At 39.8% G+C, this 13,655-nt stretch overlaps 1 protein-coding gene and 1 long non-coding RNA gene across 4 annotated transcripts in view; both read right to left on the reverse strand.

The window, feature by feature from the left end:
• LOC107988480 (uncharacterized) overlaps window positions 1-5,928 on the reverse strand; it is a 28,878-nt gene extending 22,950 nt beyond the window's left edge. The window contains exons 1-4 of one of the 3 annotated variants that reach the window (XR_003049618.1): window positions 5,162-5,928; window positions 4,666-4,853; window positions 4,477-4,582; window positions 2,471-2,623 (exon numbers count right to left, since the gene is read on the reverse strand). This is a non-coding gene — a long non-coding RNA (uncharacterized LOC107988480). The remainder of the gene's footprint in view (window positions 1-2,470; window positions 2,624-4,476; window positions 4,583-4,665; window positions 4,854-5,161) is intronic. The other 2 variants (XR_001759954.2, XR_003049617.1) reach the window with 2 other exon arrangements.
• Window positions 5,929-8,465: 2,537 nt separating this feature from the next.
• smtla (somatolactin alpha) lies at window positions 8,466-11,799 on the reverse strand. Its single transcript, XM_008308504.2, has 5 exons — window positions 11,719-11,799; window positions 11,412-11,602; window positions 11,138-11,251; window positions 9,876-10,055; window positions 8,466-9,415 (listed from the first exon to the last, which is right to left on the reverse strand). The coding sequence occupies exons 1-5, from the start codon at window positions 11,735-11,737 to the stop codon at window positions 9,221-9,223; spliced, it is 699 nt and encodes a 232-aa protein (XP_008306726.1). The 5' UTR covers window positions 11,738-11,799; the 3' UTR covers window positions 8,466-9,220.
• Between the last annotated feature and the right edge of the window lie 1,856 nt (window positions 11,800-13,655).

Genomic DNA, 13,655 nt, shown 5'->3' on the forward strand with positions numbered 1-13,655 from the left:
GGAAAGAACGAAGTGCCAAAGGAGGAAATGATGAAAGGTAAGTATGGAAAGCAAAAATGAGGGTGGGGGGGTTGGAATGACAGGAAAGGAAGCAAAAAAGGGAGGAAGGATGGAAGGAGGAATAGTAGTAAGGAAAAAATAAAGAAATGTTCAAAAAGGATCATGGAAGGTAAAAAGAAACACTGGGGAAAAAAGAAAAAAAAGGTAAAACTGTAGGAAAGGAGTTATGAATGAAAGGAAGAAAGAAAGATGAAAGGATGTTGAAAAGAAGACAGACATTTTATTTGACAGCATGTGTACTTTCTAGGAATCTGTAAGTGAAACATTCCTTCCAGTATTTGCTCCATTTTTTTAAACTCCTGCTTGTGGTTTGTTAGAATCTGCAGGATCTTCAGCTGCATTGATTTTACTGTCGTACAAAGTTTTTATTTCTATCTGAACGAGAAAAGACATTTACTCACATCTATACAAGCTACATCCAGAGGTCAGAAAACAGCGTTTCTGTTTTAACTGAACAATCTGTATTTACTGTACACCTGTCTGACACCTAACATACTAATCATGGCAGTTTTCCAAATTTATTTACTTTAATCAGTTCTTGCCGTAGGAGATTTGACAACAATCACATGTTCACAACATTTAAATCTAAATCTAAATTAAAAAAAATAATTCACAACATTTAAATCTAAATCTAAATTTAAAAAAAAAAAATGAAAAAGCCAAGTCAACAACAAAACAGTCTCACTTTAAAACCTCTAATGTTTTTTCACTGAAAATGAAAAACATTTTAAGGAACAGGACTGACCTCCAGTGGCTCTAATCGAGAACTGCAGTTCAAATTAAATGTTCCGTCTGATGTGTTTTAAGAAACGGGAACAAATATATTATATACAACACAAATCAGAAGTGTGTGTGATAATGCATACACACATAATTGCACATTAACTGAAGGAATATGTTTCAGAAACTGTCTCAAACACTGCACATCATTGGTTATGACACGTACACGATGGAGCTCTGACCATTTGACACAGTCCAAGCCACTGGACAAAATGAAAACTAAATCAATAAAACTCTTTACCACACTCTAAAAAAAATCCTGACAACAGCCTATAGACGTCACAAGTGTTTCACCTCATTTACGACATCCGTCCATGGAACGCACACACACAAAGAGACACAAAAACACACACAATCAATTCGATTTTTTTTTAGCTCGGACCACAAGTGTGAACCTCGGGTCTCATGCACGACCCAAAATCAATTCATTGTCACGTAACGGTCGGCTGTCTGAACGCAGCGAAAAACAAACAAACCAACATTAAAAGGCAACAGAAGAACTGGAAAGTCAAATAAACCGTTCTTATCAGTTTCCAGCAGAGGAACCCGTGAATCAGCCCAGTGCCGAGCAGCACATTGTTGTTGTACCTTTAATTAGACGTCTCGTCTTTTAAAAGTCAGCACTTGGCGGCCATGTGGCCTTGAAACGGCTTAAAACAAAAGCAAAAGGGAGGACGGTGGCCCTCAGATGTGTCCACTGCCACTCACGGAGGATGTGGCAGATCCTCATTCATTCACGGCTAAGAGACAGGAAACCATGTTGAAACCTCCAGCGTGTTCAGCCAACAGCAAACCAACTTTACAACAACAGTATCAGTCAGACATTAGAATCATAAAGAACCTGCTCCTCCGTTGAGAGAATCATAAAGAACCTGCTCCTCCGTTCTGTCCACTCAGGACTTTGAGTAAAAAAAGTGAGAAATTTGTCCTACTTTTTAATTTAATTCAGAGATAATGACTAGGATTTTTTTTTCAACTCCTATAATTTCCACTAAGCTTTGTTTTGTTTTGTTTTGTATTTTTCCCCTTCACATCCTGTGGCCTTTACCCTCACTCCTCCATCCTGTCCAGTGGCTGCCAAGCACAGATAAGGTGTCTTGGCAGTGAGTTGAAGTGTTGTCCTTCAACTCTCTGATAGGGAATCCAGGAAGCTGCATTTAAGCACAGCGCTGGAACAATGGACCGGGGGGGCAGGAGGGGGGGTTTGAAGGAGCGTAAGACACAATAGAAGAAATATTACTGTGGGCTGATCACGACAACACCTCCTAGTCTGGTCGGTTCACGATCAGAATATCATACTTCAACAACACTGTCCCTCCTGTGCCCCCCCTCGGGGCACGGTGAGGGGGCTTCCAATGGAACATAGCACGCTGTACATAAGTCAATTCAATGAAAACAAAGCCTCCAGTCACTAGGTGGCAGCAACTCATACAGCAGTTTGTGCAGATAAAAATATACAGTTATCAGGTTCTCAATTGTATTTCCAGGAGTGGGGGGCGGGGGCGGGGGGCACGACACCCTAACCTAACCCTAACCCATAAGAACCACTGAGTTAAAAGGACATCGACTCTGTCACTCAATATTAACCACAGATCTGAACGGGAGTATGAACGGCTGTGTGTAAACTTACTTGAACCTGTGATGGTCTGTGGTGGTCTGTGATGGTCTTTGATGGTCTGTGATGGTCTATAACGGTCGGTGGTAGTCTATGGTCTGTGACAGTCCAGACTGTAACCTGGCCTCAACTGTAACTTCTGGGATTGACTCCTGGCACCCCTGTGATCTGTAAAAGGAATAAACAGTGTAGAACATTAACTCCTGCTGTGACTGAGGATCAGTAATAATTAAAAAATAAAGTAGAAAGTACTCTCTCAAATACTACAGACACTGAAAAAAATAGTTTTCATCAAAGGATAATCCTATTTGGCATGTTAGCATGTCATATGATGCTAAACAATGTAGCGTATCACATGCTACCCCTCCCCACACAAACAAATGTGGTATTAAAGGTAGTAGTGATAATTTTACCGTATTCCCAATGTTTTTGATTTTAGATTAAATAAATGATCAAATACCGGAGTAAATGTTTTACATTTTTATCCTTGAACATCAGAGATTTGTAATTTCTAATTATACTGTCAAATCAGTCTGACAAACAGGAATTCAAACTGTGTCAAGTGACAAATGCAAAGACAAAATCTTGACATGAATACTTACAAAAAACTTATATAAGCCGTGCAAGTGTTTTGTTTCTTACATATTTATATATATAATCTACCGCACACCCTTTTAAAATCACAACATGTCTTCCATGAACAACTCTCCTGTGATGATGTAAGAACTGTCTCTTCACCGTGTAAACGTCGGCACTGGTTCTAAAGGTGCTGACTCAGCCCGTTCTGGCCAAGTCATCTGTTTTTTTTTTACACTGTCAAAAACATCTGTCTCGTTATTTTCCAGTCAGACTCAGCTGGTAAACTGTGCAGCTGGAAAATCGCTGATGCAGCGTTCAGGCTGATGTTGTGACCTAATCAGACGTACGGTTGGATTTCAACTCCCATGTCTCTGGCTCTAATCCACATTATTGCTCTTTTTTTTTTTATTATTGTCACTGAAACAGTTTTTTTTTTCATCCTTTTTTTTTTCTTTTTTTTTTTGATTATTGTCACTGAAACAGTTTTTTTTATTATAACTACTACACGAAAATGGAATCAACCACACGGCCAGTCTGTTTAAAGTGGTTCAGAGCTACATAAACAGTTGGTCAGCTGCAGAGGGCACGGGAGGAAGCCACAAATTTGGGGGTAGAGTATGAGGAGGGGACCACAGTGAGTAAACATGGCAGTTTTAAACATCAGCCTTGGTTGGTTCGATCCAGAACACAAGTCACTTTCACAGCCTGTGGCTAAAAAGGTATTTTTTCAATATTTGACAAACGGCCAAATGGAAAATAATTTTAATTTATCAAAGAAATGTGAAGAATGACATGAGTTTTTCTGTTCTTCAGTTGCCTGAACCTTTTGGCCAACTTTAAAAGCTGCATCAATATTTATGAGGCCTAATGGTTCAGCGGGAGATGTGATATATATATATAAATTGACCAAAACATGACCTGGGTGTTTGTTTTGTTTTGAAAATGTGAATATAGATTGATTTAGCTTCACTTTTGTTTTCAGACCACCGTACTTTTATTATTTCCTTCCTACACAGTTTGCCTCGCAGCTGATTTCCAGCTTAGATTTTTGTTTTCAACATTACCACTGAGCAGAAACAGGAAAGTTAACACCAACAACCTGTTGTTGTTACACAATTAAAAGTAATCAGCAGCTTTTTGTCTGGTTCTAAACTGTTAAAATGGATAAATCTGAACTTTAAGTGCCATTTAAAGTTGGTGAAAATCTGTATGTAAATTAAGACTTAAAGACAGACAAACTACAAATGTTTACTCCTGACCCGGTCTCCAGTACGTAAGCGTTGATGGTGGTCCCTCCCCTCATTCGCAGCCAGACAGCATCAGCTGTCTACCCCCCCCCCTCCACCCCCGCCCATCTCGAAGATAATCACCTCATTTCCTGTTGGTGTAAATCACACAATTAGCACATGTTCAACAAGCACAAACTAGTGTCAGAGACAAACCCTGTTGTGGTGGGATTCTCCACAACCGCCGTGTCCCAGTATCACTGCTAACCACATGTTGAGGCGTCTTCTGTTTATGTGTTTGTACCACATGTGGGTTCTGTAACTGAGAAAAGCCATAAAATTGAGGGGAACACAAATCTTCCCTCGTGAACTGATTTTAACAGTAACAGACACAGACACACTCACTTCTCAGGGTCGTGGGGGCGGAGGCCGGAGTCAATCGACTTCATCGGTCGTATGTAGAGGTGACCACCTCCAAAACCGACAAAATGTCTGGACAGGTAGGAGGTTGGTCTGGGACAATGAGGGATGCACGTATCTCTCCTTTAACCCCCACAAAAAAACAATAACTCTACAGAACCCAAGACCTAAACCTGAAAAACACACGTATTTTGCAATGTAACATATTCATCAATGCATTATCTTACATTTTCCACATTTAACATAAAACAAGGCACAACAAAATATTTAAAACCATTTAAAGCAACAACTTCTGTGGATTATATGGTCATCTGTGACCAAAACATGAAAATAGAAATACTCCACCGCCAGCAGGTGGCAGGCCAAAAGCCTTTCTCGACATTATGAATAGCGCGTTTCTGAAACACATTGGTAGCAGAAAAGCAACCGAATGTTAAAACGTAGGCTACAACAAGACTCACTGGCTTGGCTATATACTCACATATATATTCCACATCGTTGTAGAACTTCGTACAGCTACAGTAGGTTCAGAGTAGGCCCTGGCCCGAATCTTTCTTGAGATTTAAGATTTCCTGTAGTCAGTTAACCGATATGAATGTTCATACTGTACTGCACACTGGTAACTTCTACTACTGTAATTCTATCCAACTCATTTTCATTTGATTTGCAGGAAAAACTCGCTGCACACTTTTGGATGTTTTTTGTTGTTGTTGTTGTGTACTTCCTGTGTGAGACTCACGTACTTCCTGTCGTTTCCCATCCGATTCACGGCCATGTCCGACAGAAAAGCGGTTTTAACACAGAATGCCGGTTTACAATCTTCAACCACCGGTCAAAGCCAAAACGTGGCGTCTTCTTTTTCGGTTTTTTTCGACACACTACACACTACACAGTATCAAAAAACAACTCCGCGCTCTACGATTTCAAAAGCTAAACTGTGTTTGGTAGCTTCGAGTCAGCAGTTTGATTGACAGGTCGCTAAGCCTATCAGCTACCGCCTTGTCCAGGCAGCGCCAATCGACAGCCAGGCACAGAAACTAGTTTATTTTCAATAAAAGTAATGTGGAATGAAAAAAAAAGTAAAAAAATAACTTCAGGAAGAAGAACCTGAACAAATAGGGAGAAAATACATAGAACTACATACAAAAAGACTGGGAATCAAACCATGAAGTGGTGTTCTCCTGCCTGTAAGGCAAGAGTACAACCCTCTCTACCACCGTTTGGCCCTGCGTCCTTAAAGGAGGCATTTTTTTTGTAAAGTAATGTTTTTTCTTTCCTTCTTCCTTCTTTTTTCATGATAAATTAACATTTTTAATTTAAAAGACTAAATTGCACGAATGGTCAAAAGGTTAGTTGTTTGTGTCTTCAGCCTAAATTAAATTACTTTTCATCACTGCACATGTAAATGGGTCTTAAAAAATATATAAATTGGATAAATGTTAATTTACCATTGTAACAATTAAGTAATATGCCAGGGAACATGAAAACAGTTATTTAAACTGCTAAATCTGAGTCCCTGTAAAGAACAAACAGACCTCATAATACTGGGGTATAAATAATCATGGTCAGTAATTACTTAAATGAAATCATTAATTAACAACATGTAATGTTAAAAAAACGTAAAATCAAAACAGAGAAATGTTCTTAGCTGTCATCCAGACTTCCTGGTCTCAGATATACACTGATGAAACACGAGCCTGCCGCTGTTACAAACTGACATCTTTAAACATATTGGAACAGTTAGAATCGCCTTCATCCCCGGGACCTTTGACCCCTGGCTCATATCTTCACAGAGCCTCGCAGCGACGCCTCATCTGGGGAGAGGGGCAGAAGCTGAGGTGAGAGTAAATGCTTGGATATATCACCGCTGCAACGGACAGGCTTAATGCTCACATTACCATACACAGATGCACACGTGGTCAGCTGTGAGCGCCGTGGCGTGAGACCCTCTGAGCGCAGGCTGCCGGGTGGGCTCTGGTTTCACGGCCCAGAGGAGCTGCCGCTGGTTTGAAGTGGTGGAGAGAGACAGGGCTGCATCAGGAAAAGCTGTGAAGTCGAGGAAATAAATGAACAAACATTTACTCAAGAGAAAAGAGATGAAATCGTGTTCCAAAGATCCAGTCAAAAAGTTCTAAGACTGGTCTTATCATTTTAAAAGATGTAAAATTTTAATCACCAAAACGTGTTATGTAATTATCCACACCTTACTTTTTCTTTACTTCATTAAAAAACCTGTAGTATTGAAACTCATGAAGCACTGCAGTACTTCATATATATATATAGACAAGGTACATATACCCAGGGCACCAGGTGATACCAGTGAGATCAGTGTGTGATGACACTAATTACCCCAAACGGCAGACAACAGGAACAGGAAACGGACACTGCTGTAGTACTGCCATCATTACAAATGTTTGAGATGTTGTTGCCGCTCGCGCCAAAATTTAATTTCCAATCAAAAAAGGGACTCCTCTGGTGTGGCAGGTTTCAGACACCTGGTGTAGGAGGTGTTTGAAGCAGTTAAAAGTTTCCTGGTTTTCCTATCAGTCCAGGTCCTTGGGCTGTGTCACTGCCCTCCAGGCATCCATTTTCTCCATCACTATCCTTCCTGAGTTTCTACATGTCACACTGCCCTGAGCACTGCTCACACCCAGTTTACCCCCCCTCCCCTTTTAATTCCACTCTGCCACCTGTCTGTTTGACTGACACACTTCACATCAATAGAAGCGAGAAAAAAAAAAAAACCCATCACATCACTGCCCCTGAAATCTCTTCTCCCACAGTCAATTTTCCAAGCATTTCCTGCCTCTTTCCCCTCTTTGCTGTTTTCTGCTCCACTTCTCTGCAGTGTAGATTTCCTCTCCTCAGGTCATAATATTCAGACTGTAAAATCACTTGGGGCCCACACTCCCTCTCTCCTCACCCACATGTCCTTCTTTCCCCTTCCCTCCCTCCCTCCCTCCATCACCTTCTTAATTTTCATACTAATATCCAATAAATAACATGCACGGCCTCCAAGCCTGTATCACCGGTGAGGATGTGATTGTTTCGTAACCGACCACCAGAGGGAGAAAAAAAAAATGTCAGAGATGCATTAAATAAGTTAAGGCTGCAGAGCTGCAGCCCCCGCAGAGATAAGAACCTGGGCGACCTGATCTCCTCTGGGCCCCCGTACTGAAGTGATTAGGTCACAGGAAGTTGAACCTGACATTGCTGACACCAGCCCCACCACATCCTGCATCAACATTCATCCACACGACATGACACCACCTCTCTGTGCTGACACCAGACCCGCTGTGGCCACCTCACAGCAGATTTAACTTTACTGATCAGAGATAAGGGAGCGGCGTGTTCTGAAGATAGCACCGTGACAACGCCACCAGTGAAACCTTTGGTGTGTGAGAAAGAGAAACTGTCTGTTCCTCGTGGTGTGAATTAAATATCCCTGTTTTGTTCTTTAAAGTCCCAACAACATCTACATTAGAGTAAATGGTAAATTCTTTAAAATGAGTGTATGTATGCACTTTTTTTCCTTTTCTTTTTCAATTAAAGCCTTAATTAAATCTAAATATTTATTTATTTCTTGATATGAAAACATTCTCCTCTCTGCTTTATGATTCTCTACAACAGTATGCAATAAAATGCAGGGTAGCAGATGTAAACGATAATGATGGAGATGTTTTTCATGACAGGGCTTTACTGCCATCTAGTGTTAAGGGATAGAAACACAGTCACTCAATCAGTCAGTCAATGATCAAACCAATCAAAAACATGTTCGTATCAAATTTGCCGTGAATGGTTTTTACTACAACTTTAAGTTCAAAAGCGTTGGACTTTACATGTTTTCAAAAAAGTACACTTAACCTTATCTTTAAACACTCGAGGACATTTTAAATTAAACTCAGAGGTACAAATAAATAATTGAATTTAATTGTTACGTTCCTAATGAACTCCCCGGGACGTGAACTGAAACTTGGATAGACTTTCTCCTTCACTTCACCTCCCGTCTCTCTCTAACGTCTCCAACTCTGTGTCTGGTTTCTTAAGTAAGTCATTGCTCTCCGTTTGACTCCAGCTCCGGTGAAAGTCTTTTATTTCACTGATGCAGAAGTGAACCCAACTCCCGCTTAAACAGAGTCTCAGCGTACACCCAAGGGGCCGCAGGAATAATCAAAACACTGCGAGAGTCGGCGAGGAATTCAAACTTCACTAAGGAACAAAGGAAATGGAAATCAATGGCAGGATATGCTTTTTTTTTTTTGACAGCTCAATATGCAAACGGTCTTTTGTGAGTTTGACCTCTCTCGCCCTTGTGGGGTTAAAACAACAACTGAAATGGGGAACATAAAAATTCAGTGTGATGAAGAAAAGGCACTGTATTACACCTACTTAGTTCTGTTTGAAGGTGTTCCAAAATAATCAATAAAGAATGTACTGCATTTGCAAGCAGGGCTGATCGCCCGGGGCACCGTCCTATCTACGAGAGCTCGGAATTCAGTTTAAAGCTAAACGTGCTTTTATTCAGCGGCGACTGGACTGTTTATGCACAGTTGTACTTGTCGGTTTGCCGACACTTGAGGAGTTTGAGGAAAATCTCCATCTTGTGGGTGTCCTTCTTGAAGCAGCTGAGCAGGATATAGTCTCTCATCACCGATTCCAACAGGTCTGGTGCAGGTTCGTACTGGAAGAGGCTCTGTTCGCTGAAGGACGCGGTCAGCGCTCCTTCGTCCAACAACTGCACCACGACATTAGGAAGAGAAAACACATTTAAAAATTTAAAACTTGACTTGTGTTGGACTTGGGACAATTAAATTTATAATCCCAACATCATCATGTATACTACTGTATATGTAAAATGTGGTACGTAGTAATCTGATTATGATACCTCAATACTTTCTCAGATTATTTTGAATAAGTGACGTGTGAAGATATTAACCAAAGACTGTTAAAATTAAAACATTTGCCACAGTAACTAATTTGTAAAATAAATCGGTTAAAATCTTTAAACACATTTCCAAACATATGGACAGAAAAACCCAGATTGTGGACCTGTAATGGTTGATATTTACACACACTGCAGTTTTTGTTTCATCAACTAAATCTTAAAATACCTTCTCAACGCCCAGCATGCATTCGCTGAGACTTCAACTTTTTTTTTTTGCCCTCACAGCTACCCTGTGATTGATCAGACCCACCTTCTTGATGAGGACGACCACGCCCTGCTCCAGACTGATGAGTTTCTCAGACACCCACTTGGTCTTGTTGAGCAGTATAACTGGGGCGTTGTCGTACTGGTCCAGCGTGGTCTGCAGGTAGATCAGAGGCTCGATCCAGGACTGGACCAGCATCAGGACAGAGTGGAGCAGCCATGTATCCTGCAGACAACCGGGAGTAGAAGTTTGGAAACCGTGAAGTGCACCGTTACTGCATCGGTCAGCGGTTGTTGTCAGGTGGAGTTCGCCCATGAACCCCTTCTCCGCTTTTATAAACCAATGGTATTGAAAAAAAGACTTGGAAGGATTTAGAAAACCATTTAGAACTGCTTCCAACTCAAGACCGGTGTAACTTTTAATCAATGAGGCGTAGGATACACAACTTCAGCAGGTTTAAAAAAAAAAAAAGAAATCCAGTCTGTTTAAATTCCCTGAGGCAGAGGAGACTTTTAACCTCGAAGCAAATGACCATAAAAAAGCCTATTAACAACAAAGCAGGCTGTAATTCAACAAAAACGATTTGTTCGTAAAATACAGCAGAGCAGTGCAGTTTTTTTTTTGCACTTACAAATATTACTTTTACTGTTACGGTGATGGCAGCGCTCTCACCCAAGAGTCGCAGTATTATGAAGCCGAGTCCATCAATGAAAAGCTCTTCTCCTCGGTGATTTGTAGCAGGAAGTTTGAACAAAGACACATTTAGAAATTACACTTCACATTAACCTAATCACCCTTCATTGGCCTCTGGCTCCATTTATTTTCCCGGCCTTACGATGGTGTTAACCTGACTGGACATCAGCCAAGACCTCATAAAAACACACAGGGGATTGTTATGTAGAGTTATTAAGATTTTCACTGGATTTTTATTTAAATTACTTTTTTTTTCCTTTTCACCAGTGATATTATAGACATCCGACCAATCAGAGATCTGCACGACTTAAACGCATATCATTTATACGTTACAAGAACTACTGTACAAGCATTACTGCATCGCTGTATATATATATATATATACATATATATATATATATACGTATTTATATATTTATATTTATACATGTATATGTATGTGTATATATATATATATATATATATATATATAAAAGACCCAAATTAAAATACTTGTACTTCCGATAATTGGTTTGTAAAATTTAACACCAGGCCAACCCTTTGTACTAACTACATTATTTTTGTGCTGTCTGTATTTCTGTATGGATGTGATGCTGTCGTGCAGCCAAACTCACAGATATTTGCTGGATTTCACTCTTGGAGCTGGGGATGGGCAGGGCCTTGGTGATGCAGGTGTAGCCCGCCTGGTTCCTCTGGAGACGCAGTGGAAAAGGAACAAACATCTCTTCCTAGAATACAAACAAACAAACACAACAAGAAAATTATAATACAAAAAAAATGCCAAAGAACAAATTATTCATATATAATTGATCTCACAGCATCAGTTGAATTAATATTAGTGTGTAATCATCGTGCTTTATTCCAGGATACTGTTGGATTTTTACTCACAAACAGAGAACAGGTTTCCTCTGAGATGCGGGAGATGAGCTCGGCGTGCTGGATGACTCTGTCCAGAAGTTTCTCCTGGGAGATGAAGGGGCAGCGAGTGATGCTGACCTGCTCGTCCTTACAGTCCAGCGGGACGCTCACGGTAAACAAGCAGGGCCACAGCAGAAGAGCCCACGCTGCTGTGTGTTTTACTGAGGGCAAATACAAACATGTACAAACACAAACGCCATGAATGAATCGTTCACACGAAACTGAAAACCACGACACACAAGGTCAGTGAGAACACGATAAAGACTCGGAGCGTTACCTGTCATCATTGCATGCATCGTGTCTTGACTTTCACCTGGTCTACCTGTCAGGCTGAGGCCATTTATAAAGCCTGAGCAGGCTTTGAATGAATTCATCAATCGCAGGAGAAAGTCAGATTTTTTTTTTTTTTGGTTAAGCCCCTGACCTCCCACTTCTTCCTTTCCACAATTGAAAATTCCTCATTCCAATGTGAAAAACTGTGACTGGAATTATACTAGATTAGTGTGGGTTAAACTGAAAACCTCCAATGAAAGACAACATTTTGACGTCCACGTCCATACACTGGATATTAAAACTGAAAAAAGAAGTTGTTGAGATCTGTTGATACAGATATAGATCAAAGACACTGAGTAAACTGTAAAAGATGAACCAGAAGAAGATTCAGAGAATATTAGGAACTTTTTTGTGTCCCCCTAAAATCCACTTATATCTGCCATGATCATCACATGTTAACTTCAAATGATGTAAACATAAAAATTAAAAATATAAATTAAATCCACCAGAAAGAAAGGGGGTTAAATGTCTTTCTGTTTTTCTTTTTTCTAATCCACCAGAAAGAAAGGGGGTTAAATATCTTTCTGTTTTCTTTTAAATTGATAAATAAATAATGTTAAGTCATAAAAACACAGTCAAATGGACAGGCTTATGGTCAACTGTTCTTTCTTTTTTTTCTGGAACATGTTTAAGAATCAACTCAACACAGACGCACAGACCGCAGCTGAGAGGTGTCGTGTTCCCAGACCTGACGTCAGGGAGATAATTCCTATTCACACATCTTGAAGACACCTGAAGACCTGCAGCAGGTTTGTCACGCAAGTCATTTAGAATGTTCTGTTACTAATCACCTCTGTTTTCCCTTCCCCGTCTCCCCCTTTTCTCCCCCTCTTCTGTACAGTTACGAATTGGCAAATCAGGGGAAAATCTTGGTCTGACCAAAAAAAAAAATGATAAAAAGGCTGTTCTGTGAATTTAATGATGTTGTCATGCATGGAAGAATCAAAAGGTGCAATTAAATTAAAATTAAATTAAATTAAAAAACATTAAGGAAGTTTCTCTTCTTTGTCCAGAGGTGGCGTACTGTGTAGAACTGCATTAGTTTTTCTCTATTAACATTGTTACTTTTGTTTTTTCATTTAGCGTTTCATTCACACATATCAAATGCATTTCTCAGTTTCATTCCTCTGTTTTGAAACCAAAGGTGAGAATTGTATTCTCCAAAGCAATTTAAAAAAAAAAAATGTAATAGTGAAACCACATCAAGCGAGGTTCACGGTTGTCAGCGCTCAACCATTGTCTCTATTTGCAGGAACAAATCCCTCTTTGATATTGTGTCTGGCGCCACATGAACGTACTGAGATGTGTTAATTTTAAAGCAGGCCTTTTGAGAGCGGGAACGGGAGATTGGATCATGGATCTGCATGAACGTGTTTAAATGGGAGAAGACATTTTTATCTCTTCAATTGGAAGTAAAACAGAGGATGTGGTCGGGAATCTTTTTGACATGATATCAGTGCCGCTCAAATCTCACATCAAAATACCCACTAAGGCGTCGGCAAATATTTAAAAAGGAGGTGTTTTTTTTTCTTCTTTTTTTTCAGCAGCCTGTGCAAATATCACTTTATGACCAACAGACAGCAGCAGGTCTCTGATGACAGTCCTGATTCATGGTCTCTATTATATTTTTAGCACTTTAGGAGAAAGACGGTGAAGATGGTGAACATTTCCATCCCACCGTGCTCAGTAAAACTGTAGCTCAAAATTAGTAGGAATGTCACAATTAGATTTTATATATATGTATATATGTATTTATATATGTAAAGTATATGTATATGTATATGTATATATGTATTTATATATGTATGCATATATGTATATGTATGTATATAAATACATATGTATATACATATATACATATATTTATATATGTACAGTATA

The sequence above is a fragment of the Cynoglossus semilaevis genome, chromosome 4 (genome assembly GCF_000523025.1).
Source record: "Cynoglossus semilaevis isolate Cse_v1.0 chromosome 4, Cse_v1.0, whole genome shotgun sequence".
NCBI lineage: Eukaryota > Metazoa > Chordata > Actinopteri > Pleuronectiformes > Cynoglossidae > Cynoglossus > Cynoglossus semilaevis.

Coding starts and splice junctions, on each gene's coding strand:
- smtla (XM_008308504.2), bottom strand. Junction 10,056..11,137: donor GTGAAATCCAGCAAATATCT/GTGAGTTTGGCT, acceptor GGTTGTCTGCAG/GATACATGGCTGCTCCACTC. Junction 9,416..9,875: donor TGGTCGTCCTCATCAAGAAG/GTGGGTCTGATC, acceptor GTCGTGGTGCAG/TTGTTGGACGAAGGAGCGCT.